Genomic DNA, 12,145 nt, shown 5'->3' with positions numbered 1-12,145 from the left:
ACACCCACAAACACACACACAGACTATCATATGTGAGGACACTCGTCTGGTAATTGCGTTTATTGAAAAGTAGGCAGGAGGCGTTTAAACACGGCTCCTCTTCTTCATGGGCGTACACTTGGCCCTCCTTTCCCAATACTACAGTAATTTCATAACGCCGTCAGTGAGGACGAGCCACTTGAATAATGTTACTTCAGCACACGGATGATTAATTAAGCGGCTAAATAAAGGAGACGGTACAACGGGGCGAATCAAAGCAGGTCTGTCAATGTTTTTATCCTAATCAAAATCATTAGCACACATAGTCGTTCATCACCAGTGATCCCAAGACTAATGAGGCTTTTAAACGATTAACTGTGACCCGCCATGACACATTCCGTCGCTGAGTGCATATGGATTGCGTGCGTGTTTGTTTGTTGTTGTACATGGTTGATGTATGACCGCAGGGAGAAACAAGCCCATGACACAACATGCAGAAATGCCAGAGCTCTTCCTCTTCCTCTCCTCTCCTCTCCTCTCCTCTCCTCTCCAGGCTCTGCTGTGTCTGTAACTAAAATGTAAGGTGCTTTAGGAAAAGGGAGAAAAAAAAGTTGCCATAGCAACAAAATACAGAGCCTGGGTTTGGATCAAAGAGAGCTTGAGTGCGAAATGGAATTAAATAGACCTGTCCAGACTCTCGCCTTCACAGACTGATGCTTTTATCAAGAATCAAAAGAATTAAAAGGAATGTTTAATGGGGCCCGTTAATTTAGAGAAGCATCCAGCCGAGCGTGCAGGTGTGAGGGAAACGTCAGCCTCCACTCCGGATTCATCTCTGACGCTTCTGTTTAAGAGGCCAGCGTTGGTTTGCATTCAGACGGAGGAGTGTGTGTTGCAATCTCCGCCCTCGTTTGACCGAACGATGGATAAAGCAAGAGGTGGAGGAAACTGTAGCTGCTGCTTTAGTGGTTAACGGCGTTTTGGTCGAACATCCATTGCAGGACCTTGGATGTCAGTCATCATCTTGTCTCTCTCTCTGTGTTCTCATTCCATCTCCTCCAATCTGTAGCATGAGCAGGAGGGAGCGTTCTGTCTGAGGTGGCTTTATTGGGGGGGGTGTGGATCGTTCAGTCAGTCCACAGAGACCTTGTGCTGTTATGGTGGCTAAGATGTGTGCATGCTGATGTTCTGCTGCCCTGACAGATACATCGTACACACACCTGAGAGTGGGACAAGGTGAAGATCGCAATGTCTGCAATCGATACGAGACACTGTGGACGAAACTGCAGCATGTTTACAAGCAGACGAATAGCTTTACAGTGAAGCTGCTCTCTGATTGGTGCATATCGTTCCAGTTCCTAGTTCACTTTCACACTGTGGATCAATAGAGTTCAGATTAGATTCTGTGTTGCTGGGCTGGTTCAGTTATTTTTAACCGATTTGACGTCAAATGCAGTGCTTTGGTCATGGAAGGTTTGTGTAAATCACCGTGTAAAGGCTTCTTCTTCCTGTAGAGGGCGCTGTGCAAAGTCACAGAAGCCGGCCCTTCCTGTTTAGGTTAAGGACTACAAGTTTACGGTTCCTTATGTGCTCAGATGGGAGCCGAGCAGCGACTCACGCTCTCCACTGGCTTCTGTTTGGCGTCTGGTCCGGTTAAGTCTTGAGTTTCTCTGAGCGTAGTAACTCACAGCACAGTCACAGCTTTGACTGATCTGTGTGTGAAGGTATTCAGAGTCATTTAGGGAAGATGCAGTAAGATGTCGTTTAAAGAGGCTGCCTTCGGTTGACGTGTTGAAGTTGGAGTCGGTGTCTCGCCAGGGAGGAATCACATTACCCAACACCTCCTTCTCACTCTCTATGACTTTGAGTCGCAACATACGTAGGTGAAGCGGACAAAGACTACCAGAGAATGGTCGGCTTCGGCGGAGGATGTAATAAAGCACACGCTCTCTCTGAATCTCAGCCATCCGACGAGAGACCCCTTCCCTCCGCTCCCCTCGCTCGCCCTGGGGGCTCAGATAGTACAGCAACTCACAGACGGCTGCTGCTTACTTCCTGATCTCAGTGTCTACAGTTAAGCCCGGAGGGGAGCTCCACCTTTGGTTTGTTACCACGGCGCTGATGCCAGTTGAATCCTAAATCATCATCTTCTCCTCTGCACAATCTGCTGCTCCGGGTCGGGGAGGGGGGAGCTAATTAGTTTAGAGAGAGTAATACCTTCTGAAGGCCATCGCAGTGTTTCCATCCTGAGATATTTAGAGTTGAGACAGTTGCGGTTGTGATGCATTCGTAATGATGTCATAACCTCCAGTATTAAAGGGCTGTAACCTGTGGTGATTGCCGTCATTTGATTCTTCTTGCGGAGAAGCAAACAGGCGGCCAGGAACAGAGCTCGAGTGAAGAATATCTCAAGAAATTGGGAGGAATAGTTAAGAAGCTGAACGTCCACATTAAACAGAATCCATGGCCTCAGGTTGAGTTAACCCTCTGGAGTCTGAAGCAGATTGAGATCAACTTAGGTTTCATTAAATGTGTCTTTAATTCTCCACCAGAAAGACAGAGATGGAAACCCGAATACAACCTGGAAGAAACTGATGAGCAGAGAATCTTAGAAGATGAGAAAATAGCATGATAGCATGTTAGCATGTTAGCATGTAAGAATGTAAGGATTTGGTCGGATGAATGAATGTAAACGGAGTGATGTAAAAGTGTAACGTCGGCTTCAGTTTGATGTCAATCATCCTGCAGGCTCCGGTCTCACTCTTTACAAATGACAGCTTCTGTGTTATGTAACTGTGTTGGTTACATAAGAGCGCTTGAGGAGATGAAAGTTAGATATCTTTCCATAGAGTTACATAGAGCTGTCAGCAGCTCTGCGTCCACCTCCACCTGGATGCTGAGTCGCTCCACCTGCTGCCACTCGTCTGTAACTTCCTGTTATCACATTAAAGATACAAGATTCATTCTGGATTTGGTCAAAGAGACTCTGGCATACAGTAACTGATGACCTGGCTGAGTGACAGACACCTTTGTGGTCATTTCTCTCTCTCTCTCTCTCTCTCTCTCTCTCTCTCTCTCTCTCTCTCTCTCTCTCTCTCTCCTTCACTCTCTGTCTCTCTCTCCCTCCTCTCTCTTTCCCTCTCTCTCCCTCTCTCTCTCTCCCTCTCCCTCTCTCTCTCTCTCGCTCCCCCCCTCTATCTATCTCTCCCTCACTCTCTCTTTCCCTCTCTCTGTCTCCCTCTCTCTCCCTCTCTCTCTCCCTCTCCCTCTCTCTCTCTCCCTCTCTCTATCTCTCTCTCTGTCTCTCCCTCCCTCTCTCTCTCTCTCCCTCTCTCTCTCTCTCTCTCCTTCTCTCTCCCTCTCTCGGTTTCTGTCTCTCTCTCCCTCTCTCGGTTTCTGTCTCTCTCTCCCCCTCTCTCTCCCTCTCTCTCTCTCTCTCTCCCTCTCTCTCTCTCTCTCTCTTCCTCTCTCGGTTTCTGTCTCTCTCTCCCCCTCTCTCTCTCTCTCTCTCCCTCTCCCTATCTCTCCCTCTCCCTCTCTCTCTCTCTCTCTCTCTCTCTCTCTCTCTCTCTCTCTCTCTCTCTCTTTCTCTCCCTCTCCCTCTCTCTCTCACTCTCTCTCTCTCTCTCTCCCTCTCTCTGTTTTTGTCTCTCTCCCCCTCTCTCTCCCTCTCTCTGTCTCTCTCTCTCCCTCCCTCTCCCTCTCTCTCCATCTCTCCCTCTCTCTCTCCTGCGTGGGCTGGAGGAGAATGTTAGCGTTGCATAAAGAAAGACGGGCAGTGAAAAGAATCTACAGGTAAATGAAAGGGAGTGAATTTAGAGGGTCGATGAGCGAGGGAGGAGGAGGGGGAGGGGGAGGGGGGGAGATAAATAAAGGTTAGTGTGTGGAGGAGAACATGGAGGGTGTTAGGTGACATACATGTGTACAGAGAGGCAAAGGGAGGACGGCATGAAAACAAGAAGAAGGGGCGCAAGGAGGAGAGAGGAGACGGAGGAGAAGTGGTGGGATAAATGCTCTATTTGAATTATGTAAAATAGCTGCGTGGGAGAGGTGTGCTTGTGTGTGTGTGTGTGTGTGTGTGACTATGTGACAGAAGAGGCTGAAAGAGAGGAGAGGGAGGGAGAGAGAGAGAGAGAGAGAGAGAGAGTCAATGGCAGAGACAGACCACATGAGCGAGATTGAGAAGCAGAATGAGACGGTTTGAAATGCAGGAAACCAGCGAAACCAGAGAGACGGACAAAGACGCATTTGTGTCTTTGTGGTGATTAAAGTGTCCAACCTATTGGAAGAAGGGGGGGGGGGTGAAAGAAACGTAAAGAGACGAGCGGAAAGCAGGAAGGCCGTAAGTGCAGACGCGTTTGCTGCCACCTTGATGTAGACGTGCGAGGATAAAGTGATGGTCTAAGCAGCGCCGCCACACGGGGCGGGGGGGGGGGGGGGGGGCACCTCAGCTTATTAAACAAGGGAGCGCCGCACCCTCGCCTCACGTCTGCAGGCAACACGGAGTTTGACCTCCGGCTCGGCCCGTCAGGTTGTAGGTGAAGATGCAAAGTCAGGAGCTGAAACTCGTGACGCTTCTTCTCCCGCTGAGGTCCTCAGATGATGAATGTTGAGTTTTGTCTCAGCAGGACAGAGACAGAGACAAAGACAGAGACAAAGACAGAGACAAAGACAGAGACAAAGTCACTCTGATGGCGTTTAAACAGCAAATCCAATTAAACTGTGATTCTGGTAGCCTGTTGTTGCCAGCAAAGTGTTTAAAACATTCACACGTTGATGACGGTCTCTAGCTGATGGACGGATTCCAAGTAGAAATGTGTCTGTGAGATGAGATGAAGGACGACAGTAAACATGTTTTCGTCTACAGTCTTCTTCAAGCAAAACGCACCAAAGGGTCAAATCTCAACTCTACTTTGAATCCCCTTAATACCGTTCAGTGGCAACTAAACTGGAGGATTCTGCATTTGGACGACACAATGATGTAACTTATATCTCGTATCTGCGTCCCGGCGGTCGTTGGGTTCCTTGGCGTGATGGCGTGATGGCGTGATGGCGTGAAGCTTCGTCCGTTCAGTCGGAAGCTCAACTCCCACGGTTGAACACAAAGTGGGCGATTTCTTTTACCTTGAATTTGGAAAATGTGAAGCAACCGCGCTATTCCTGCAATCAATCGCCGGATCGCCGCCGTGCAAACCGGCCCACTCGCCAAACAGGAAACTGGACCTGGCTCAGACGAAGCAGCTCACACTCACACACACACACACACCTACTCATCAATACACTGACCGACGGTGGCGGTGTGACGCGTCCATACGTTGTTGCCTTGGCGTTTTGTTCCTTTCTAGATGTTCTCACTTACAGTAGACACTCCTCCTCCTCCTCCTCTTCCTCCTCGTCAATCAAGGAGGAGACAGAGTTTATTCCCTCGCTGTCTAATTCACAGCGTCGCTCGCAGGTCCACAGACAGAAGTCGATAAGCGCTTTGTTTGTTTTAAAGCTCGTCCCCTCCTTTGGTTTGTAAGCATTCGCCTCGTCTGACGCACAGACAGAAAATCCATCTCCACCATATTCTCCGCCAGCCCCTCCCCCCTCCTTGTGTGTGTGTGTGTGTGTGTGTGTGTGTGTGTGTGTGATGTGACCCCCGGGTGGCTTTATTTCTGGCTGGCTCACCTTTGACCTCCATCTCGCGCTGGCTCTGCCTCTCATTCCTTCAGGCAGCGCTTCACTCTGGGCTCCTCACTTCGCTCCGTATCTCCACCGCGTCCTGGCGTCCGCCTCACGTCTCGGCCGTGTCCTGGCGCCTTACACTTTGATGTCTTGTCTGTGTTGTTGTGCCATAATAACCACCTCTCTTGTGTCTCTCGTGTTCTCCATCTCTCTTCATGTTTCATACTAACCACATAGGGATCAGGACTCAGGCGTTGGACTTATTGTACTTCCTGTATTATGGTTCCTGTGGGCGTGTGGAGCCCTTTGAGACGTTCTGTCCTCCCTGTTTGACCTTGTCCGTCTCCGTCTCTCCCACTCTCTCAGATCCTCGCGCACGGCGGAAGAGCATAGCCGTCGGGAAGCAGCCCAGCATGGAGGTCCCTCCCACTGCCCCAATTCAACCCTTCCGACAATCCGTGAGTAACCCTCCCTGGCCTCGGCCTCGCTCGCTGCCTCCGTCCCTCTCACTCTCCCTCTTCCCTCCCGCCCCGGGCAGCCGCCGGGCCAGCCGTACCCCGCCTCACCCTTACCCCCCCTTCCTGGCCGCCTCCCCCTCCCTGACCTTGTGCCAGCAGCAGAGGGGCTCCAAGATGGGGTCAGGCACGCCCCCCTTTCCCCACTCGCTGCCTCTCTCGCCCTCCCTGTCCTTCACCCTGCCCCACTCGCCTGCCGCCTCCTCCTCCTCCCCCCTCTTCTCATACTGGGGCGGAGACTGGAAGGCTGCCGGTTCGAGTCCAGTGGTGGGAGGACGGCATATTGCACCACTGCCCCCTGTTGAGGTATGTGACACAAACATGGCTGCTGAGGCAGAGACACCGGCTACGGTTACACCCACCGCACACAGTTTGTGTTGGACGGACACGCAATCGCCCAACTACACCTAAAGGCACCAAGTGGAGTTTTTGATTAAACACGATTTCGCTTCAATTCGGGCTTTTCCACAAAAATGCATCGTGTTTAATAACAAGTGAAGCCGTTTTGAAAGCAGTATTGTGCTTTTCTTCTTCTACTCTTTTTTCCCCATCTGCCACTTTTTGCATTAGTGCCCATTCAATGTTGCTCCACAGTGCCTCTAGTGGTCAAAAGCTCCACATGGTACCTGTTCAAAGTCTGTGCCTGCCCTCTGTATGAACTCAGACACACTCACAGAGTAACGGGTAAATGTCCGCACCACACTAATGGGAAACAATACACGAATGTGCTGATGCTGTCCTTTATGGACCTTCTTCTGTTTCCTCCTGTATTCGCCCATAAGTTAGAGATGAAAGACGGAGGAAGGAGCTAGGAAGCAAACATTGTTCTGTCCGTGAACAGGACAAAGTGACAGACATAGTGGATGATCAAGGTGTGAGACGGGCACCTGAAGGGCTCAGAGGATGCTTTGGTGTCTTATTAAGGCTGTGTCACTGCTCTGTGTCGCCCATCTCCTTATTATTACGGCGCTGCTGTTTGCACTCGGTCAGCGTTAGTTGGGGAATAGATGGAATGAAGCCTGTTGTCCCTCGCAGAAGGAACTTTTAGCTGCCTTTCATTTTGTTAAGTGCGTGAAGAAGCAGCTTCCGCACAGGACTGCAGATGCGACGGCGTATAAGATGATCCATCACGTGTAATTACGACGCCCTTATTTGGCTTCATCAGGATTTTGGCTTCTGCAGGCCGTTTGCATATCACTATATCAGGATGGAGACTCTTTATGATGATGCGTCAACGGCATGGGAGGGAAGAAAAGTCCTGACCGAGAAGAGATCCCCCCCCCCATAAAAAACGGCACCTTAAATCGGGGGTCTTTTGTTAGTGCAGACAGCAAATCATTCCAAGCCGCATTTGACAGTTTGTCTTTTAAAAATTAATATCTAATTACACACAGCATGCACTGGAGCGGCTAAATGTGGACAGTAGCAAATGGGGCTGTCACGCTTAATGACTCCAGCATTCTCTATCCTCAAGTGAACCAGAGGACGGCGGGGCTGCAGGGTTACATCGCCTCCTTTTACTGCTGTTTACTCCATTTTCTGTTTATGCATTGCCGACTTTTGGAAAACTTGAAGTGTCAGACGGGCCGGCAAATCAAATCAGCTTTAGTCATGCGGGCTATTAGCGTGGAACAGGCAGATGGAGCCCAGTCTTTAGTCGTATCCTCAAGACAGGCTTCAATGCCATTTGACTCATTCCAGATGATGAGGTGTCACCGCCTGCAGTCATTCTCCCTCTGAATATCGTTGTTATGCAGAGGTATGGAGCCGATACGCCTGTGGCTCCGCTGGATGCACCTGAACGCAGAACAGGTGGAGTTTATTTTTTTTTCCCAGCTGCAGCAGTTGGCAGAGTCCCAGGCAGAGATGCTGTCGTGCGGCGTTTTAAAGATTTGAGCTCTGAAGAAACAAGAGAGTCCAACATCTCAGGGTTTCGGCTGCGTCGGACGCATTCAAGCTCTACAAGTGGAGCTCTGATGCGGTCAGATGTCAGGTGGGAGGAGGAAAATTGCCACGTAATGTCTGTAAATGACTTTGCTGCTCATGTAGCACAGTTGAATACACTTGAGACGCCATTTGCTGGAGGAACAAGTCAACTTTCCCCCCGACCGGTCTCCAGTTTCTTGTCTGATTTCAGAGGATTTGAGATCAGTGTCTTTGTGCACTTTCTATAAGTGGCTTGTTTCACTTGGTCCCCCTCTGTTAATGAATCGCTCTGTAGGGCAGCGTAGTGACAATGATTAATGGCCGGAGTTACACTTAGATTCTGCTCCCTTACGGTTGATGAACTTCCTGCAAACGGAGGCTGCAACACTTTAACTCTCTGCATTCTTCTTCTTCTTGTTTTCTTTAATTCCTTCCTTATCTGTAATTGCGTGTTTTGATCATTGAAAGGAATCTTTCGGAAACACCTGCACCCCGTGTGCTCTCACTCACTGCTGCACTTGTTGTGGGCCTGTACGGCTCACCGCTGCCCACTACAGGCCATGTTACCACACTGCCGCCCTCTGCAGTCAACGTGCTATATGATGATGTTGTGTGTATCTGTATGTGAGTGTGTGATTTCTAGTTGATAATAAATGTACCTTGTCGCTCTCCCCCATCATGCATCACGTGTGTGTCTGTGTCTGCATCTCATTTTGGCCATATTTACTTTTTATGTATCCGATCAAAACAACATTGTCTTTATGGCCACGATGTCACCTTCATCCCTCCATCACACGCTGATGGTGTGGATACTTCTTCTTGGTTCTAAACCCCCCCACGGCATGCACCTTCCATACACCTTCCATGCACCTTCCTCCCACCTTCCTCCCCTCTCCCCCTCCATCCGTTTTGCCTGGTTGTCGCTCTCCTCCACCCGTTCCAGAGTTTCCTCAGTAGAAGGTTGAAGGGCTCCATCAAGAGGGCTAAGAGTCAGCCCAAACTGGACCGAACCAGCAGCTTCCGACACATGATCCTCCCCCGCTTCCGCAGTGCCGACCAAGACAGGTCAGTGTGTGTGTGCCTGTGTGTGTGTGTGTGTGTTTGAGCTTTCCTATCTGGATGTCTGTTGTGTCAGGCTGTGTTTGGCTGTTAATCTGAGCACAGTGTGTGTGTCGTTTGTTTGGCTGCGTTGTGTCTCTGTGCCTCCATCATAAATAACTTTCTTAGTCATCGATGTTCAAGGACGAGTTTTCGACATTTTTGCAAAGAAACAAAACAACTGAAATTCTTTATTAGGACATTTGTTCACAAGTAAAATGGAGCTCATTAAGAAACTCATTAAGAAAATTAACTATTTCTTTGAATTGTCCGCCACTTAAGTTCCACACACACACACACACACACACACACACACACACACACACTCACACACACACACACACACATTCATCATTCTAAACACATTTTCATAGATCATTCTTGTAGATTAGTGACAGTATTCCGTGTTATTAGTACATATTTCCTACTACACGCTTCCATAAACACTACATTGTTGTGTTTCCAACATGTGATGAAACTGTGACCAGAGATGTGACTTTGTTATTATATAGCAGCTCTCATTATTTTACACGAGTGTGTCTTCTACACTCCCGTACCCCAGTGCAGTGTCACTTACAATTAAAATACTCAGCACCGTCGCTGTTCCTCCACACGGGTGGTGAAAAAAAAAACCTGGTCTCTCCATGGCAACCAACAGACAGCCATATGGCTGCTGTACAGACCATAATGAGCCAGTGAGGGAGATTTGCTTAATTATACCTCCTCTGTACCAGGCAGGCGAAGCTCTGCTGCCGTTTTTCTCCACAGCAGCTCGAGAAGCAAAGAACAGGGAGAAGATTTCTGTGAAAGTTTTCCTGGAAAGTTTCTAATTCCAATTTGTTCTACTTTCCTTTTGCATTCATAAGGAATAGAAAATGGTTATATAAATACAAAAAGGTTGTCTGGCTGTTTAAGATAGTTCATGTTGTGTCTGCGTTGTGTTGTGTGTTGTGTGCATTTCTCCTGGTGCAGCTTGATGGTTTAGTCTGGATTCCCATTCCTCAGCCGGTGAAGCAGCAGCAGCTCCTTCATTCTGTCTGTTTGCTCCCATTTGGCAACTACAGCGAGGACAAACTCAAACTTGGAAAGACGAACAAGGTCACGTTGATAATCTAAACAGTTCAAAAGTGCACGGAGGGAGTGAACGCTAAAGTCTTCCCCCAGCCAGTCAGCCAGCTGTCTGCCAAGGTGCATTTCCACATGATTTATTCATTTGGGAGGGTTGTGGATGTCTATTATCCCCGCTTGGTCTGAGGAGGAGACGCAGAACGGACAAGGTCAAGAGCCTTGTGAAGTCTGCGTTGTTTGCCAAGGCCTCCATCTCCGTTTGCACAGCGCCTGCTTTGCTCTGTCAGAGGCGTCAGCGTGCATCTACTCATCCCTGCTCTGTGGTTTTATCTCTATTCCATCCAGAGAGGGTTTGCAGGGAGCCCATGTCCTTTGCCAGAGGGCTCCAGATGCAGGCAGTGAGGAGATTTCAGAGTTTGTAGCTGCCAAACACAACAATTCTTACTCTGCACAGTGTTACAGGAATAGGAGTGTGTGTTGATTATTGTTAAAGTTACAAAAATTGAAGTTAAGGCGAATGTAGGAATCAATCCAGCGAGGAAACGCCTTGAAAGCTTTGTTTCTGATTTGAATAGAAGCGTTTAGGTGTGGAGTGTGCAGGTTAGAGACGTATGTGGAGATGCAGCGTGTTGCACCAGCTCATGCTCCATGCAGATGAGTCATCAGAGCAAAGCAGGCTTATATGGAGGCGGCCTTAAAGAGACAGTACCCTCTTTAAGTATCCTTAAAGAGGCAGTACCGAAAACGAAAAACCAAAGGAAAGTCGATTTTGGCAGTAAAGCATTGCAGAGGTTTGGACGTGTGGTACTGTCTGTCCCATGTTTATGTGCTAGTGTGGTGTTAAGAGATGATTATGATTGTGATTGTGATTGTCAACAGTAAGCACACATTTCAGAAGCTTTTCCGACCTGGCAGGAAGAAGCGAAAGAGACAGTTTGAATATATTTGCATGATTGGGATGAGTCATGATAAGTTGGTAGTAGTGCTGATAGTGAGTGTCGGTTGTGTTAAGACGGCGGTTGGCGCATGATGAAGGTCCTGGAAGTTTGCGTGTCTGTGTGGGTTTCCTGTTCCTCACACCTCTACATGCAGATACAGGTCAGGTCAATCACAACGCAGGTAAAGGTGAAATTGCCTGTAGGTGTCAATGTGAGACCGTCCAGTGTTGATAAGGAACAAGGAGGAGGAAGGAGCAGGTCAACGCCAAATCCTGTGAATATTCAAAGTTTCTACATTCTGAGGTTTGGATTGAGGGTGAATTTTACAACCACACTGTGCTAATCAGGGTGAACCAAGTGGAGTCCTGCACACACACACACACACTCACACACACCCACACACAGTATCAAAGCCCAGCAGAACCCTGACCGCTCACTCGAATTAGTATAAGCCAAACACTTGAACACTGGAGTGAGGAAGAACCTTGGAGTCTTTGAGTTTCATCTTTTTTATTCTGCTACAGTCTCAATGTTGTTGTCGTTTCTTTATTCATTTTTGTTCGTCTGATCTGTTTCATTGTGATGTGAATACGACTTTTTTGGGCGGGTTTGTTTCTGCATGTGACTCTGCACTCCACCTCTCCACACGGACCTTTAGACCTTCATACCTCCTCCCTCTGTCCCCGGGTCTCTGCTGGCTCTCATTTGCATGCATAGACACACGCGCTCGCTCGCACACACACACACACACACACACACACACACACCCACACGCGCACAGGCACGCCATCCCGCTCTCCTCGCTCCATCTATCCACCCTGACCTTCTTCGCATCCTCTTTGCTTCCCTCTAATCCATGCTCTCTCTGCTCTCCTTCTCCTCCTCCTCCAAGGGATCCACAGTTTACATAACAGCGTGATTTCCTCTGAGAGGCCCCCCCCCTCCCTCCACACA

At 48.9% G+C, this 12,145-nt stretch overlaps 1 protein-coding gene across 1 annotated transcript in view; it reads left to right on the top strand.

The window, feature by feature from the left end:
• Nucleotides 1–12,145, top strand: part of syngap1b (synaptic Ras GTPase activating protein 1b) — a 73,769-nt gene that overhangs the window by 35,470 nt on the left and 26,154 nt on the right. The window contains exons 3-4 of the mRNA XM_076150455.1: nucleotides 6,013–6,104; nucleotides 9,031–9,152. Coding sequence (XP_076006570.1) covers nucleotides 6,013–6,104; nucleotides 9,031–9,152 — 214 coding nt within the window. The remainder of the gene's footprint in view (nucleotides 1–6,012; nucleotides 6,105–9,030; nucleotides 9,153–12,145) is intronic.

This window comes from Genypterus blacodes, unplaced genomic scaffold (assembly GCF_046128005.1).
Source record: "Genypterus blacodes isolate CSIRO-AG114 ecotype Tasmania unplaced genomic scaffold, CSIRO-AGI_Gbla_v1 ptg000052l_1, whole genome shotgun sequence".
Lineage (NCBI taxonomy): Eukaryota > Metazoa > Chordata > Actinopteri > Ophidiiformes > Ophidiidae > Genypterus > Genypterus blacodes.
This window is presented reverse-complemented; position numbering and strand designations above follow the sequence as displayed.